The sequence below is a fragment of the Mytilus galloprovincialis genome, chromosome 9 (genome assembly GCF_965363235.1).
Source record: "Mytilus galloprovincialis chromosome 9, xbMytGall1.hap1.1, whole genome shotgun sequence".
In the NCBI taxonomy this organism is placed as follows: domain Eukaryota; kingdom Metazoa; phylum Mollusca; class Bivalvia; order Mytilida; family Mytilidae; genus Mytilus; species Mytilus galloprovincialis.
This window is the reverse complement of record NC_134846.1, coordinates 46,007,263-46,026,754: the sequence shown is the minus strand read 5'-3', so window position 1 is coordinate 46,026,754 and position 19,492 is coordinate 46,007,263. Positions and strand designations below refer to the sequence as shown.

General features: G+C 31.2%; 1 protein-coding gene across 2 annotated transcripts in view; it reads right to left on the bottom strand.

Moving 5' to 3' along the window:
* Positions 1-19,424, bottom strand: part of LOC143045113 (protein CLEC16A-like) — a 140,391-nt gene extending 120,967 nt beyond the window's left edge. For both annotated transcript variants that reach the window (XM_076217433.1, XM_076217434.1), the window contains exons 1-7: positions 19,242-19,424; positions 10,958-11,086; positions 7,897-8,030; positions 6,785-6,852; positions 3,780-3,860; positions 3,059-3,164; positions 1,345-1,468 (exon numbers count right to left, since the gene is read on the bottom strand). In XM_076217433.1, coding sequence (XP_076073548.1) covers positions 1,345-1,468; positions 3,059-3,164; positions 3,780-3,860; positions 6,785-6,852; positions 7,897-8,030; positions 10,958-11,086; positions 19,242-19,318 — 719 coding nt within the window. In that variant the 5' untranslated portion in view covers positions 19,319-19,424. The remainder of the gene's footprint in view (positions 1-1,344; positions 1,469-3,058; positions 3,165-3,779; positions 3,861-6,784; positions 6,853-7,896; positions 8,031-10,957; positions 11,087-19,241) is intronic.
* Positions 19,425-19,492: the final 68 nt, after the last annotated feature.

The window sequence follows — 19,492 nt, the reverse complement described above, 5'->3', positions numbered from 1 at the left end:
GAATACTGTGCAATTGAAAATTTCTTGCTATTGCACAATACTTAATATAATAATTTTGGATCCTGATTTGAACCAACTTGAAAACTGGGCCCATAATCAAAAATCTAAGTATGTGTTTAGATTCAGCATATCAAAAAAGCCCAAGAATTCAATTTTTGTTAAAATCAAACTTAGTTTAATTTTGGACCCTTTGGACTTTAATGTAGACCAATTTGAAAACGGGACCAAAAATTAAGAATCTACATACACAGTTAGATTTGGCATATCAAAGAACCCCAATTATTCAATTTTTGATGAAATCAAACAAAGTTTAATTTTGGACCCCGATTTGGACCAACTTGAAAACTGGGCCAATAATCAAAAATCTAAGTACATTTTTAGATTCAGCATATCAAAGAACCCCAAGGATTCCATTTTTGTTAAAATCAAACTACGTTTAATTTTGGACCCTTTGAACCTTAATGTAGACCAATTTGAAAGCGGGACCAAAAATTAAGAATCTACATACACAGTTAGATTCGGCATATCAAAGAACCCCAATTATTCAATTTTTGATGAAATCAAACAAAGTTCAATTTGGACCCTTTGGGCCCCTTATTCCTAAACTGTTGGGACCAAACCTCCCAAAATCAAACCCAACCTTCCTTTTATGGTCATAAACCTTGTGTTTGAATTTCATAGATTTCTATTTACTAATACTAAAGTTATGGTCCGAAAACCAAGAATAATGCTTATTTGGGCCCCTTTTTGGCCCCTAATTCCTAAACTGTTGGGACCAAAACTCCCAAAATCAATCCCAACCTTCCTTTTGTGTTCATAAACCTTGTGTCAAAATTTCATAGATTTCAATTTACTTGAACTAAAGTAACAGTGCGAAAACCAAGAAAATGCTTATTTGGGCCCTTTTTGGCCCCTAATTCCTAAAATATTGGGACCAAAACTCCCAAAATCAATCCCAACCTTCCTTTTGTGGTCATAAACCTTGTGTTAAAATTTCATAGATTTCTATTCACTTTTACTAAAGTTAGAGTGCGAAAACTAAAAGTATTCGGACGACGACGACGCCAACGTGATAGCAATATACGACGAAAAATTAAAATTTTTGCGGTCGTATAAAAAGTAAAAAAAACAAACTCTAAATTGTGATTAATATGTCCAGTTATTTGTTCTGGTAATTGAAAGAAAATGTAGAACTCATCCCTACATTATTTGTTAGTTTTCTTTAAACAAGTTGTATAGTATTAAAAAAAATATATATTGATTTCTTTTAGCAGTGTGGGTAAACAAATGGCAAATCATAACTTTTCACACAAATCTACATGAAAGAGACATACAATTACTTACTCAGCATCATGTCTGACACAGAGGTCAACATTAAGGATGTGATTTCCAATAAACCAGACAAGATTAGAGAAATATGGAGCTGCAGTTCTGTCTCGTATATACCTCAACATTGCCTTATCTTCAACTGAAAAGACAATAATATCTTAAAATAACAAATCCCTGCACTTTACTGTTTTGTAGCATCTCAATATAACCATAAATAAATAAAATTATTGTTAGTTGCTAAACATTCAGTGGAAAATAATTCACACATGTTCAAGTTGATAAATAAAAAGAAGTTTATAGCTGTTCTTAAGCAGTATGGGTTTTTCTAATTGTTGAAAGCTATCCGGTTACCTATTATTGCTTTCATCCACTTCATTTGAAATTTGGTGGAGAGATGTCTTTTACTATCTCGAAGCTCCTTATTTTTATATTAAAATGTGTTCAACTAAATGTATGAATAGTTCAATAGATAGATTAATATTAACAGCCAGATGCAGTCAGTTTTGTCCACCAAATCTAGTATGAGATCAAGTTGATTTTCAATTAAAATATGGCTTAGACAGATATGTTGGTAAAAAGTAACAGTGCTATAAACATGATAAAAGAATAGTCATCTTGTCTGAATCTGAGCATACCAGTGAGTTTGATTTTACTCCTAAATTCCTAATTCAATCTTCCTAGCAGAGGCAGAAAATTATATTGTCTGGTTTATACTTTTATTTCTTAATTAACCACATACATGACATAAAGGTACAGTGGATATCGTAGCTTTAGAGCAGATACAAATAGAACAAATAAAAGAAATAAGCAGTGAATGTCAACTTGGGTCATACAGCTCAACATTCATAAACTTTATATGACATGGTTTGGGTTATACCCACAAATTACATTCCATGCAAGCATTTTAATCCTTATATCTGATACAGACCACAAGAATACATGCATTGTCCTGCAAAGCATACCCCCAGTCGTATTTTTAAAGTATAAGAAAACAGAAAGTAGGTGTCTGACAGATCCTAATAGCCCTAACACCTCACAAAGCATTATTGGCAAGCTGCAGACCAACTATCAAAGAAGTTATTCTGTTCACATGGATTGAATAAATGTGGGATGACATTTTTTAGAGTCAGTCAACATATTTCAATGTATTGGGAAACAGGAAGTAGTTTATATTGAGCAGATTTGTAAAGTGCTCAAATATTGATCACTTACTCTTTTGACTAAACATATTCTGTTGAGTAGTGTCTGAAAAAATTGTTAAAATATTATATTTGATGGACAGACAGACAAAGGGGGTGGATAAGGTGAATTTAACGTAGTGTGAGTATATGGGACTTAACATTGATAAATTAATAATAACACTGAGTACATAGCTATAAGAAGATGAGTGCCAATGAGACAACTCTTCATCCAAGTCACAATTTGTAAAAGTAATCAATTATAAGTCAAAATACAGCCTTCAACACAAAGCCTTGGCTCCCACTATAAAAGGACTGAAAAATAACCAATGTAAAACCATTCAAATAGGAAAACAAACGGTCTAATCTATATAAAAAACGAGAAACGTGAAACACTTATGAACCACACCAAACAACGACATGCCTACATAATGTACCTATATGTAACTGTGTGTAAGTTTCAAAAATTCATACAGCGGTTGAAATCTTTTTTTTTTCTTTCCTTTTTTAAAATTTCTTTTCCATATTAAGCAGCTAGCAGTTAAGTGTACCTTTGAAAACATTAAGTGTAATGGTCCTCACAGCTATTCTAACCATTGATTCTGAATGGTTGAAGAACTTGATGGCTTCAGTATAAAGAGCAAAATCATTTGTGTGCTGAAATTTATAAATATATAAAATATTTCTAAAACATAATTCACTATAGAAAAGGATAAAATCAGAGAATCAACAATCAGGATACTATCTCCTGATGAAATATTTTAAGTTAGATGTGTTTAGAATTTATCATAATTATTGAGTGAAAAAGATGTTATACTTGGCATTTCATATTAAACTTCAACTGCATCAACAGACTTGCAATGAAATTAATATTTTTGACTATCTATGATTTTTAGTTTTCTTGAAGAACAACGGAAAGAAAATGTCAATAGAAAAATGTAAAAACTGAAATTTCAGAAAAACTAAGCAGTTTTCAGATAATAATGAGAAAATACTGGAAAATCAAATTGCAGCTACCAAACATAAACCGCGATTATTATTTTTTTTAAAATAAATATTAAAATCAAAGACTTTATTGGTTATATTATGTTCAAGAAGTGAAAAACACCAATATATTAAACAGAAATCCAAATATTTGTTTAGTTGTCATAAATGACTTAACCTTCTTCACTGTATCTTTGTATATGATGACATACAAAAATTATTCAAATCACTACTAGTACAAATAATTTGACCTTCAAATTGAATGAATCAGCTGTTATTAAAACATACCTCATTGTAAAAGAAATGTATTGTGTGTTTATTAAGCTTCAGGGAAAGTGTCTTCAGAAATGAAATGTAATATGCCATGACCTGCAAATAAACAATACAATAAAATGTGTAAACATGTTAACTGAACAAATATCTACGACTTTCATTTCTCGCATTCTTCAAAAAAAATACTAAGACCAATTTTACAAGAAAGAAGTTTATTTACTCAGAATAAGACCAAGTTAAAAGATTCATAAAATGTGGAGAGTTCAACTTTATTTAGGACGAAAAGAATATATGTTCAGCATATACTTATAAATCATGTTTCAACAAGCAAAAAGAATATATATTCAGCATATACTTATCATATTTCGACAAGCAAAAAGAATATATATTCAGCATATACTTATCATATTACGACAGGAAAAAGTCATATAGTAAAACAGTTGCAGTTTGGTCACAACCTAACACTTACTATTTAAATGTGAAGTCTAACAGTGAGTAAAATATAGTAGTAACAAGTGCAGCATCACACCTTCCCTTTCTACTTGTCCATTACTAACATTTGTATAAATATATCAAGTGTATCACTTGATTAAACCCAAATATGATTTAATTCCTGACTTGGTACAGGCACATAGCCTAATACAAAATTGACAGTTAATTTGATAGACGTAAAATAAGAGAAATGTTAGAAAAGGTTTAAAGATTTTCAAGGGTTTACAAAAAAAACATTATAAAACATTAAAATCAGATATATTTTCTTCAATCATAACATATTATTATACATTCATGTGATTCAAACTTTTGTTAAAATATCTGAAGTTATCTATCAAGATAATTTAATATTTTTACGAAACGAGATTTTCAAGGGAAATAACTCAGTCTGATATCATACCAATAACAGTGACATATTTTTATATGACAATAAAAAACATGTCCCTGAAATGTAATTGATTGTAATAAAAGGTATCCTCTTTTTAATCATTTCTTCATGGTTTATAAGACAAAAATTTGTTTCATATCTATTTATTTTATAAAAGTTTTAGACTTTATTTTTTCATTAATTATAGGTCTCATAACACTGAGAATTTGATATTGCTCAATATCAACTAGAGTAGTCTAATCTCAATATAATATTGAAAGTAATACTGGCGAGTTTATTATTACTATTTAAAATAAATTAATTAACGAAAGTTTATATCAAGCAACTCCAATTCTCTGATTGCATTAAATTAAAAATTATGTGAATCATTTATCTAGTCTTTTGCACAAACCAGTGTCATGAGCCGATCAGACATTTTAACACTTTTTATATGCTTAAGAATGTAATAAAACTTGACAAAAAAATATTATACATGTATAATGGTTTATTACTACAATAAAATTAAAAAAAAAAGAATATTTTTCATGTGAAAGGTGTGAGTGTTTAAAATATTATTGAAGAAATCAAAACAGGCCATAACCATGAGGGATAATTGATTTCCTAATTTACACTAATATCATAATATTGTAGCTGAGATGCAGTAACTGAGGGCATGTTTTGATTAATTTTGTTCTTATAATAACGCTTTTTTCATTGTTTGAAATCCACTTTCTTTTTACTTTTAGGGCTACATTGTGGATTTTAACTATACCTATTACTATAACACTGATGGTAATTTTTAAGGAGAGGGTTGAGTAAACCAAATTTAGTTTCACTGCCCTTCACTCTGTCCTATGAAATGTACCAAGTCAGGGACCTTGTACAAGATTGTCATTGTGTTTTATTCAATGTTTTATTTTTTAATTGTAGGTCTATGTCGATGTGTAAGTCTTTGTTATCTAAGCATGAGTAATTTAAGGGCCTTTTAGAACTTATCATGAGGTATGAGCTCTTTGTTTATCATTGAAGGTCAAATGTTGCCATCTTAATGCATTTCTGGATGCATCAGGAAACAGTTATTAAACTGTAACTTCAAGTTGATGCATTGCATTATGAAATAATATGATATATAATGACTAAGTTTTATGATATTTAAGCTTGTTTTTATAAATACTTAACTATTTCCATTTCTGCAGATGTTGTCACATTAGTCTTAGTGTTATGTGCTTTAATGTTTTTTGCCAATTCAGTAATTATGAGTAATTAACTTTCATCAATAGATTTCAATGAGGCTATTAAATGTGACAGATTTCCTTTTTACTAATACGTTGATTTATAACTTCTAGATTTTTTGTATAAAATTTGCACATTTACCAAAGATGAATATGTTTGAATCTGAATCTTAAAACATTTGCAGCCTACTTTGATACAACTGAATCTGCATGGTATATTTAAGGAATGACTGTAATATTTTTATCTGCCTATTCTAAATACAATGTAACTTAACAAATGTGTTGCACACTTTAAAATATTATGTTGCTATCTTAATGCATTTTCAGTGTGCACCACATTTTTATGTCATTTCTTCATAGACAGAAAAAAATATTACAGTCATTCCTTAAATATACCATGCAGATTCAGTTGTATCAAAGTAGGCAGTAAATTTTACAGTCATTCCTTATAATTTAATTCCAAATTCCATTGACGTCAAGGTCTAATGACACAATTATGTTTATGAGCTGATAGACACTATCAGCCAATCAGAAGATGTGTTACATCCAAAATTAAATTTATATACATATGTATTTCTTACTGTAAGGATTTTGTGTTCAATCAGTCAAACAAATACAACTGTTCCAAACTTTGGAATCCAAAGTAAATGTAAGAATATTAGTTTCTGGGGGTGGCAGAACTTTAACCGAAGGCCATATAGTGATCAGTATTTGCTTAAACATGTTTTATATTATTTGGTCAGCGATTATACCACATCTACTTATTTTTATATTATTATATTTTATATACAGGATTGCCAGTACTTTATTTGAGGAAAAATAAGTGTTTAAAGCATGTTAAGTAGTTTCAATAAGAGACTGAAATCAGTAAGTTCAGATTAATGACCTAGTTAGGACAATGCTAGATTAAATATAAAAGAAATACATACCTCTTCATCTGAGAAATCAAACTTGTGAACAATAATAGAGTTGATGTGATTGTTGGACAATAAGTAATCTGGAAAAAAAGATAAATAAGATATTACTTATTAAATAATCACTTTTATGATGTCATAGATGATCATGAACATTCTCTATAAAGAGGTTCTATCAAATAAGATCCATCTAGTTTTGTTCATGTGTTGAAATGTCCACAAAAGAACCATGTAGTTTATTTTTTTTCTTTTACATTTGTTAGATTATTTACATCTAGCAAAACCCCAAAAAACTCTGAAATAGTTAAATTTAGAAAATCGAAAAGGCCCCAAGAAGTGAATCCATGCACGCAAGGACTTATGTATTTAAGATTGATTGGTGTTTATTGCCACTTTCAAAACTGTTGTGCTATTTCCTGGCAGTCAGTTTTTTGTTGGTGGCGGAAGCTGATGTGCCAGGAGATAACCACTGAATTTTGGAAGGAAAACTGACATATTTGTATTTGTATCCATCTGAGGAGTTAAGCATTTTCCAACTGATTTTAATAGTTTGTTCTTGTGTTGTACTGTTACACCACTGTCCCAGGTTAGGGGAGGGTTGGGATCCTGCTAACATGTTTAACTGGCCACATTCTGTATGTTTGTACCTGTCCCAAGTCAGGAGCCTGTAATTCAGTGGTTGTCGTATGTTTATGTGATACATATTTGTTTTTTTCGTTCTTTTTTTGTTTGTTCATAAATTAGGCCGTTAGTTTTCTCATTTGAATTGTTTTACATTATCATTTCAGGGCCTTTTATGTCTGACTATGTGGTATGGGCTTTGCTCATTGTTGAAGGCTGTACAGTGACTTATAGTTGTTAATTCTGTGTCATGTGGTCTCTTGTGGAGAGTTGTCTTATTGGCAATCATACCACATCTTCTGTTTTATATTCCTAGTCAATTAAGATTGCAATTGATGAATTCAATGTCACAACCTCAGTAACACAGTAATTGGTCCACTTTTACCACTCGGCCAATGAGGCCCTTATATTGATGGAAGTCAGTAAATATACAAATATAAGTGTTATGATGCCAGAAGGTATATTGTATTCTATATTTAGTGAGAGTGTTAGGGAATGGTACATACACAAAGATGTCTCATTCTTGATGTTTTCAAATAAAATGTTGAGTGTCTGTAGTAACTGTACACAAATATATCTTCCAGCTCTTTGTTGTAAATACTTCAGGAAAAATGAAAGCATATTCTTCTCAAGAAAAAAGCTAAAAAAGGAAATAATACATGTACATTGTAAAAATATAGCAATGCAATTGAAAGCAATATGTAAAGGCAAGGCCGTAGCTAGGCATCTTATTTTAGTGAGGCAAAATAATTGAGCCGAGCGAAGAGAGGAGAAATTTTTTTTGGGAGGGTATGAAATGAATGGTGTAAAATCCTGTATTCTAGGCATTTTTAGAGAGTTTGATAATGTTTTGAATTTGGACACTTTTTATATAAATTTTTCATTTTTTAAGACTTTTACTAACACCAAATTTTTAACAACTTTATTTAAATTTATATGTAAGATAATCATCCAAATATCACTGATTTGAGTCTTCTGCCAGAACATAGAACAAACATCGATTCTGTGTTTCTAAAGGTAGCACATCATCATCAACACAATGATCAATGTCTTCTTCCAATTCATTCTCCATCAGCAATTCGGTAGCAGCATCGGTAGTAACAGTTTTGTTTGCAAAAGGGAAACAAGCTTTCCTGTAAGCACCATCATACAGTCGCAGTTACAAAATATTAAACTCGCTTTTATGCTGACAAAGAGTAGACAAACTAGGGATAGAATGAGATAAGATACATGTATATGATTCTATCTATAGAGTAAGTATATATGGGTACAGGGGGAATTGGAATGGAGTTTTTGACGTTTGTACATGTAGTTCCGTAATTTCAAATTATTTCTGGAAACAGTTATTTCAGTTCCAGAATCTATAAATTTAGGGGTTAGGGTTTGGGGGTGTTCGATTCCGAAACCCTGAATATAAAGAAACGAAATTCCGTAGTCCCGAATAAGTAAAGACAAAATCCTGTGTTAAAGGTTCTACCATTCCTCAATACTAGTAATATCAACTTGGAATATTGGATATTCTTTCAATTTTTAAGGTTAAAGAAACATGGATAAAAACAAATCCATACATTCATGTTTCATATTATTTATATTTCATTTATCTGTAAAGAGAAAGATTAAAGTTCGTGAAATGAATACGCAGACAGGACTGCCCCCTTGCGATGCCCAGTACTTGATTTGTCAAAAGTTGGTGAAACGGAGAAATGAATACGCAGACAGGACTGCCCCCTTCCGAAGACCAGTACTTTATTTGTCAGTCTACTTATCGTTTTTTGATTGTTCTAATGAAGTTATATGCAATACTCAGACTCTGTTAAAAAAATTGTTTACTAGAATTATTCCTTCTTTACCTTCAGTGTCGCTTTTCCTTTTTCTGCAAGAGCTTGTTTTTAACTAAAGATCCATGATGATTATCTTTACAAGGTTAATGTAATCGAGAAACATCACCCGTTGAGATGCTGAGTTATATCCAGGAAGAATAGTTTAAAACTAATGATGACAAGTTATAGAAATTAAGGTTGAGACAGAACATCAAATGACTATTATATTTATATATATGTATAAAAAAAAAAAATCAGTGTCTAAATTTTAGTGAAGCAATTGCCTCACTTGCCTCAAGGGTAGCTACGGCCTTGAAAGGTAATATATGTATTGTACATGTCATATATTTATATCTTCTTTCAAAATTCTTGGTAAGTAAAAAAGTTATAATATCAAGCACAACACATTTTTCCAAAGAACTTAAATGACCAAAATATTGTAATGATAGTTGTAATATGTATAGTGATCTCTCTAAGCTGATTTAACATCAATATAAAATTTTGACATAAAAACGATCTATATAATATTTTTCTCTGTACATGATGGACATGAAGTAAGCTAAGAACATTTAAAATTTAATGTTTTTATTGAAGTGTTTAACATATGCCATAAAACTGATTTCAACTACCTATTTCTTGCAAAACATTTTCGTTTACAACTGAACATAAAATCATGAAAATAGTCATGTACTAAGGTGACAAATTCACCTTGTGGTAAAATCAATATTTTACCAATAATTTAGCATGGTGAGTACCTAGTCATGATGGCTACAATTTGCAGACACAGACATTTTATTTGAAAAAGAAAAAAATAATTGCTATACTTTATTGTAGTTTTAACATGGGTAGGCATTATTTTTGCCCAAGCAATAGTGTGGGCTAAAATAACACGAATATAATGCCTACCCATGTTAAAACTACAATAAAGTAAAGCTTGCATCAATTATTTCGATTCTGATTAGGACAATTAATGTTATTTCTATGTCTGATGTGTATAAGGGTAGAACATTTGTGTAGGCTCTTCCATGAACCTTCCTCATTTTTTTGTATACAAGCAAACGACTGGCAATGTGATTTTTCAGAGGGAGGAGTTTTGAACAGCGAGCATGAACGGTTGTCGTATCTAGGTCAAATATGTCAATTTCGAATTGCAGCACGTTACAGTCATAATAAATGAATTAAGAACAACGTGTGCATCATTTAAGAGTTTGGAAGTGTTTTTAGTTAATGAAATATATTAAATGCATGCTAATTTGATAAAATTCATAATTCTGCAGTAGTCAATATATGCATGTGCAAACTAATTTTATTGGATTTAGAACATGGATTTATTCATAAAGCGAATGAAGCACGTCATATTAGAATATTCAGTAAACTCTGGTAAATTGGATACCCAAAATGTCAGCAAAAAAATATGCCATTACCTGTCATGCCTGTTATATTCAATTAGACGATAAATATATATTCAACGTAAGAATATTCTTATCTTATTTTCCAATATATTCTTTTATCCCATATTTGATCAAACTATAAAATTAACATTTAAATATATATAGGACAGGAACTGTTGTTTTGAATTAATTAATTAATATTACAATTGCCGACATGTTTGTTTAGCCAATATCCATTGATATCAGATTAGGTAGATTCTACTGTACCACAGAATCTGAAAATTTAAAACCTACTAAGTACAAATTTTAATATGTTAATTACCTGGTGTTATAATATATATTATACTAATACTTACTCAAACACACTACTGTCATTTTGATCTCCCCAAATGAGTATTTCTGATATTGATCTGAGTGTCTCTACTAATAAACTCCTGTTGTTTTCTGTTATTGTCTGATTCTTCATTAATAAACTGTACAAATATCTGAAAAGGCAAAAATATGCATAAATATCAAATTCAAGAAAATTAATTGTTAAATATTATATCTATAAATATAAATGGGAATAATGAACCAATTAACATGATAAATTATTTAAGCTGTTGAAATGCACTTTAATAATGTGATACCTATAAATTATCGCTATTTTGTGCATTTTTCCTTTGATCTTTTTTTGTGATAATTTTTCATATCATGCTACTCCCTTGAGATGGAAAATTATCGCTAGAAACTAAGCAGACATGTGGCGTTGCTAACGAAATTGACATGAAATTGACAACCTCATCATAGGTAAAATAGCGATAAACAGATTATCATTGGTCATCTCAACTCGAATGCATTTCTCGCTTTCGCCGTCCCGGCTCAAGCGAGAAAATCAATCTCGTTGAGTATGGAAGGGAATATCCACCAAAATTATACAATTCTTAATTTGTGAAATGCAATTTCTTAATTCGTAACATGCAATTTCTTAATTTGTAAAATGTAATTTCTTAATTTGTAACATGTATTTTTTCCATCCGTTACATGACTTTCTACATTTCTTGATTTATGAAATGTAATTTCTTCATGTGTAAACACAATTTCTTAATTTGTTAACATATTTTCTTTATTCGTTACATGAATTTCTACATTTCTTAATTTGTGAAATGTAGTTACTTTGTTTGAGTCACGTTTTGTGAGATGTGTCTGTGTAATTGTTACCGCTGCCAGCCAATGAGAAGTTCCGTTTCTAAAGAAAAAAATACAAGTTACAAATCAAGAAGTTTGACGAGTCTAGAAGTTTACAAATCTAGAATAAAATAGTTTCACAATATTCCACACGAGGTGGCTGTGGAGCCATGATAACTCGTACCTTTGCAAACTCGTTCCCAACTCGTATTTCTACCAACTCAAACCCAATATTTTTCAATTTATATCCATTAAAGTTGTTATATTCTTTTCTATAATATTAAAAAATAATATAATATAATCTAATCAGTGATCATTAGTCAGTGGCGGCCGGGAAAGGGTGGGATGTTCTGGGGGTTGATCCCCCTTTTTTGTTTGACTACTAATACTTTTGTATGGGAACATATGGTTGGAACAACCCTTTCTATTTGACTTGAAAGTGTTGGAACCCCCTTTAAAAAATTTGCTTGATTGGCACCTGATTAGTGGACAAAAGGCTCGAACATACAAAAATAGATAAGAATTTGGTTGTTTTAATGAAAAATAGATATAGATTCAAGAATCAGTACTGCACTTTGAACACCACAATCCACTGAGTTTTACTTATTGACTTTGTGAAAACTAAGATTGGTTGAAAATAAGGGCGAAATATATGATTTTTTAAAATTTTAATCATGGTTTGTATCTGTTATAGTATCTAAATAACTGTATAAAATATCCTATGAAGCTTTTTTCACTGATCTTAGCGTTGAACATGAGTTCAAGGAGATTTTTCTATTTAGTTGATATATGAAAGTCTTTCGTTACTTAGAAATCGATTGATTGAGTGTTGGTGTTTTAACGCCACTTTTAAGTGCCGCTTTTGGGCTATTTCTTGGCGGCCAGTTTTTACTGGTAGAGGAAGCTGGAGGGCTCTGAGAAAACCACCGACCTTCGATAGGGAAACTGACAACCCATATATTTTTGAAGCGACAAAGTCCGAACAAGAATTAAATAAACTAAAATAGATATAATCGTCTAGTAGGTTTAAAGTATCTATGTTAGTTAACATCGTTTCATCAAATATTCAGATATGATGTCCAAGCAAGATGTCAATGAAATCCGGAGACAGCATTTTTGTTGGTCAGCCCACAAACATAAAAGAAAGTCCACTTGCCGCACCATTCGATATCTGCAAGAATTAAGTTGGTGGAGCATTTGCGTTCGGTAAACGCCCTGTCACTGTCTTGTGATTTTTGGAGTATCACTAGACTTAGACCCTTTTAGGGTCGTGTGTAAATTTGTTGACGAAGCGCTAGTACGCTTTGTTTACTCTCGATTCGTCTTATACCGAGTCCGGAATATAGAGCTGATTGACACTTGAAATGGTTAACTTTAGACATTTCTGATTTGAACACTTATTGCATCAGATTACCAATCAATCCAGTTGCACTTAATTTTATGTGTATGCTTTTATATTATAGAAAAGAATATAACAACTTTAATGGATATAAATCGTAAAATATTGGGTATGAGTTGGTAGAAATACGAGTTGGTAAATATTGGGTACGAGTTTGCGAAGGTACGAGTTGACATGGCTCCACAGCGACCTCGTGTTGAATATTGTGAAACTAGTTTATTCTAGATTTGTAAAACTTCTAGACTTGTCAAACTTCTTGATTTGTAACATGTTGATTTGTAACTTGTATTTTTTCTTTAGAAACCGAACTTCTCATTGGCTGGCAGCGGTAACAATTACACAGACGCGATCTCACAAAACGTGACTCAAGCAAAGTAACTACATTTTACAAATTAAAAAAATTACATGTTTCTTATTAAGAAATTGCATTTCACAAAAATTAAGAATTGTATAATTATGGCAGATATTCCCTTCCATAGTTGAGATGATCAACTATAATCTATAATTATCGTTGGTTATCTCAACAAGATTGATTTTCTAGCTTCAGCCGATACGGTGAAAGTGAGAAACAAGCAATCAAGTTGATTTGAACAATGATAATCTGTTTATCACCATTTTACCTATCACAACATTGTTACTTTCATTGAAAACAGGCACATGCGCCCTTAGTTTCTAGCAAAAAAAAACCTGTGCTGAGAAAGGAAATTATCAGTCAGTAAGATTAAGGGAAAAATTTGTAAAATAGCAATCGTTCATTTATATTCATAGATTTGAAATTACCAGATATGCATGTATACATCACCTTTGCAGTATCAATTTGCATGAGGGCTAGTGTTCATGGGTGCTGTTTTGGTATGAATGCTTTATTAATTGTAATCAAGTAATTAACTTGATGATTTTACAAATATACAAAAGTTCCTGACTTGGAACAGGCAACATACAATTGTCAAAATAAGTTATGTGAACTAAAATATAGAAATATGTAAGGAAGGTTTTAAACGTTTTTAAGAACTTTAAAATAAAAGTTATGAAACGTTAAACTTAGCTATATTTTCTTTAAACATTAAATAAAATGAACTTTTCTTCAAATCTTTACTTTTGTTTAAATACCTGAATTCATTTTAAAGATTAAATTACATTTTTGCTAAAATCAAAGTTTCAAGGGAAATAACTCAGTTTGAAATCAGCTACAGTGACATATGTGACAGGAAGTATAAGTGAGTAAGTTCATGTGGGTTTAATCCTCAGCTGGTTCAAACCAAAGAATTTGTGTTTGCTGTTAGTTATGTTTGAGAAATGAATATACTGTTGTGATGGTGACACTGTATACAAAACTTCAAAATTTAGAAAAAACATGTTTCATTTTTACTAATACTTTTCTTTGTTTTATGTTTTTTTAAAAGATGGATATAGACTCCACCTGATAGATTCTCAATTTTTTTTATATATTTATGCTCATGTGTCTATGATTGATTACAGGCACGGGACCCAGAAGGGGGGGTCTGAGGGTTGGAACCCCCTTTTTTTGGACGCTCAATGCATTTGAATGGGGACATGTAGTTGGAAACACACACACACACCTTTTTGTCCCGGGTTAGGTACCCCCTTTTTAAAATGGCTGGATCTGCCCCTGGATTATTCTCAAATTTTAATGAGAGGAACTAAATTTGCCTTATGTTCATTAAAATTCAATTATAATATGACATGCTTCTTTCGCTTTGTGAACAAACCCATGCTCTAAATCCAATAAAATTTGTTTGCTCATGCGTACATGTATATTGACTTCTTCATAATAATGAATTTATCAAATTATCATGCACTTTATTTATTTCCTTAACTTTAAAACACTTTCAAACTCTTAAATGGTGCACATGATGTTACTAATTCATTTATTATGACTGTAATGTGTTGCATTCCGAAATTGACATATTTGACCTAGATACTACAACCGTTCATGCTGGCTGTTCAAACTCCTCCCTCTGAAAAATCACAGTGCCAGCCGTTTGCCTCTTTACAAAAAAAAAGGGAGGTTCATGGAAGAGCCTACACAAACGCTTTACACTTATACTTATCGGACATAGAAATTCAAATTACCTTAATTGTCCTATTCAGAATCACTATTGCTCGGGCAAAAATAATCACGAATATGATGCCTGCCCATGTTAAAACTATAATAAAGTATAGCTTGCATCAATTATTTCTTAATTAAAAAAATAAAAGTTTGACAACTGACTTATTTTCAAGAATGCATGTACAATACAAATGTAGTAGGAACATAATCTGACAAAAGCTGGACAATTTTGTATATCTTGACATGCTGGACATTCAGGATACTGATCAAACCATCTGTTGTGATTAGACAAATAGTAATACATGTAACAGTATGTGACAAAACAGGTGCAATAAAATTGGCAGGTTTTAGTTAAGGGTTACCTGGGTAATAAAGTTACAACTGGGATTAAGATAGCAAATTACAGGCAAAATCTTTTACTATGTTATTAAAGTTTCAAATGCTGTACCGGTATTCATAATGTTTTTTTTACTGTCCTGAATATTTGACTAATTATGGTAAACTGAAAACCACATAACTCATAAACCCTTCAAAAAAGTTTGGCCACCCTCAGGACAAACATGTATGTGTCCATCATAAGAATATGAGAAAAAGATTTTTCCATACACTGTACAACAAACTTAAATACATGTACCAATATAACATAAATCTGCCGATTTTTTAAATTTAACAAAAAATTGGTAAAGGTCACACATGTCATAATGACAAATTGATGTCAGAAATTGAAGTTTGATAAGGGTCTATGAAATTTTACACAACCTAACTGAAAATGTGACGTTCTTCAAAGGCTTTCAGTGTTCTCCCCAGGACCTGATAGCATTTTGGTAATGTGATGCTATATTTCTGAATCGATTTTCTTAGATTGATGCTATAATTTTTTGAAACATGATGGTATTTCAAATTTCCATTTTTTACCAGGATGCTATATGAAATATCTAAGGAAAACACTGGGCTTTATAAGATATGTATACAATGTATATTGATATGTCAGCTGATTTTCAACATCATAGTTTATCTAAGCTGTTCCAATCTTACTTCCACATTATTTGCTTTTGATGAATGAGATACTCAAAGTTAGACGGCATAAATGACAAGGAAATGCATCGAAGTGAAACCGAGAGGCATCAAAATATGAAATTAAAACAAACGATGATAAGAATGTGTTGAAAGCCATTTTTTTATAATTTTATAATATAAAATAAAAGTAAGATAATATATTTATTTTACAGTATATTGTTTATAGATATAGGAAGATGTGGTATTGGTACCAATGAGACAACTCTCCATCCAAGTCACATATTCAGTGTTCTTCGTCTTTTTATTCAATATTATTAGTGTGTTCAATCTTTACAGGATTTCTATTTACCTAGAGCACTTTGATCCAAAAAGAATTAATGTATTAATTTTGTCCTATCAGAAAAGAAATAATTTATTGTGGCTTGAATTTATATTAATTTTCTGAAAGGTTGGCCTGTTTAACATGTTGATTATCTTACCCTTCGTAATGATGGATAAAATATATATGCATGATTGGCCAACAAGTGGTAAAATCACAATAAGTTCAAGCCCCTTGAAGTGGGCCGAAAATAGCTACATTTTGGTAATAAAGGAAATAAAAGAAAACATAGAACATCTTAGGCATCTTATCATGGACACCAGGCCGAAGCTAGGACATGCCAATATAACTGGCAATGAAGAGGCTGACATCCTTGCAAAAACAGCAGCATAAAAAGTAAAAGAACTACCACCAGCAAATAACATTATAACTCTTCAGTATTATAAGCAGGCAGACTAAAACACAGAATAAAAATGGCAGAGAATAATCTGAGAGAGGCAGGGACCTGTACACAAAAAAATACCTACTTACTATAAAGCACACAATTCTGTATAATTTCCTAACCAAAAAACATTTCAGCATATTCATGATATTTGCCAAACTAAGAATATCATATGAACGAAAAGCAAATCGGACCCCGGGTCCCCCCTTTTTTATACATTGCTTTATTATTATTATTATGATTATTTTTTTTTCTGTCATACTTTATACTCGCTCGTATATTCTTTGGTTATCTTAGGCCAAATAAAAATATATGTGTGGTTCCAGTTACCCTACCTACCCTACTTTTTAGTCTTAAAAATAGCCTTTCCTAAAGATTTTGTTTGTCTTTTTTAATTAAGCACTGTTAAAGTCAGAATGTTGCTCCCATAGACTCAATGTAAAATTAAACATAAAATAAATAAAAAATCCCTACCTACCTACCCTTACTTTTTTTAGATGTACAATGTAACTGGAACCACACATACCATTTTATTTGGCCTTACAAAATTACTCTTTTACTATGAGAACGAACAAGGAGATACCAAATATCCAAAGGAGGTTGGGATCAGAAACCTGAACTTAGCTGCTATGTTGACCAGACTAGAAGGCTAGAACATTGAAGAGACGAAACAAACTACGATCAGTGGAACATTACATTGACAGAACTGGCAGATCTGATACTGCTGTTCCTCAATTCCAATCTTAACCAGCGCATACTCATTTAAAGCACAGAGAGGAAAATATGTTGGAAGGAGAAAATTGGCGCATTGAGTTATTTTGTGCCAAGCTACATATTAATCATATCACAATTAGCAACTTGTTCAAGAACAGTTTTGTCCTATCCATCTGTCATCAATCGCCAAGAGGGTTACTGAGGCTAATTGCAGTTAATGAGTTATATTGTTACACAGTTAAATTGTTATGGGTACAAGTCAAATCGGCACCTGGTCAAATCGGCACCCAAAGAAAAAGTCAAATTGGCACCTGGTTAAATCGGCATCTAGTCAAATCGGCACCCATTTAAGGTCAATTCGGCATCCAATAAAGAAATAATTCTAAAAATGTATAAATGATCCCTCTATTTTTTAAATTATTTTTGAAGTTGGATAGATTCATTCATTACATGGTTAAAAATGAATTCATAAATTTATTGTTGAAAGTTGTCTCAATATATATGACCAATTGATGTTTTGATTAGTCTTTTCAATTAAACTTTTATGAATAACATAATTAACATTTTTGTTGTTTTAACTATTTACAGGTAGTTATTGCTGTTTTTTCTTAAAAAAACAATGAAGCCCTCACCCAAGCTGTTGTTTAATTGTGAGAAAATTAGAACAATAAAAGGGAAAACAATGAATCCCTGTTTTCACTGATCAAGGGTAAAACTTAAATTAATGGCTCTCCGCCACAGCGGGGGCATAAAAAAATGGAGAAAAAGACAGTTACCAATGTGAATGTTAAACGAAAATGACTTTAAAACAATCTCTATTAAAAAGATAAATTTTTATTCAATATATAATTTTTTTATCATCATATAATTTCAAATGCAAAATAATTAACAGCAATTAAAAAGGTGTTTTTTCAGGAAACTTCAAACAGTTTTAAACCAACAATCATGCAAAATGCTCAAATGTTAAAACATGCATGCAAAAAAATAAAATCTTGAATACAAATTAAGTTGAATGAACAATTTTTTTTTACAGAAACCCTCCAAATATGTAATTAAGTCAAAACAACATGAATAACCCCTTCTTTATTTTCATCTTTTTGCTCAAAATACTGGGAAAAAAAACCATATATTAAAGATATCATTGGTGCCGAAATGACTATATCGGGTGCCGATTTAACCATGTGCCAAATTGACTAGGTGCCAATTTGACTATACCAGGTGCCGATTTGACTAGAATTCATTGTTATAATATAATTAACAAATTAAGATCAAGACAGTCTCAGGAATTTTGCATGTGCAGTTAATTGAACACATGTTTCACACTGTCACTGTTTATTTCGATGCCTATAATGTTAGAGCCAACAGAGGGGACAATTATATGTTGACAGCTTCGTTTACTGTCGTTTTAAACTACCCTGATCCTATTCAGTAGCCTTAAAAAGCAACAGGACTTAATTATCTACATTTCTTTATCTGAATCATGTCACCGACCGAAGTCTATATTATCTTACTTTAAGTGTTCCAACGAATGTGGGTTTTTAGGTCTTGACAGCAATCCGGGTAGCCATCCCTTTTGCCTTGAAAACATCTTCAAGTCAATTTGTTTTTAATATTACGCCCAGGGTCAATTTCTTATTCAGTGTCACATTTTCAGTGTTGTGGTCTGTTATTGATCTTTTCCTAGAATCGATTTATAAAACCAATTTCCATTGGATGTTTGGGTGTGGGCTGACCAATTACAATAAACATAAGATATAACAAC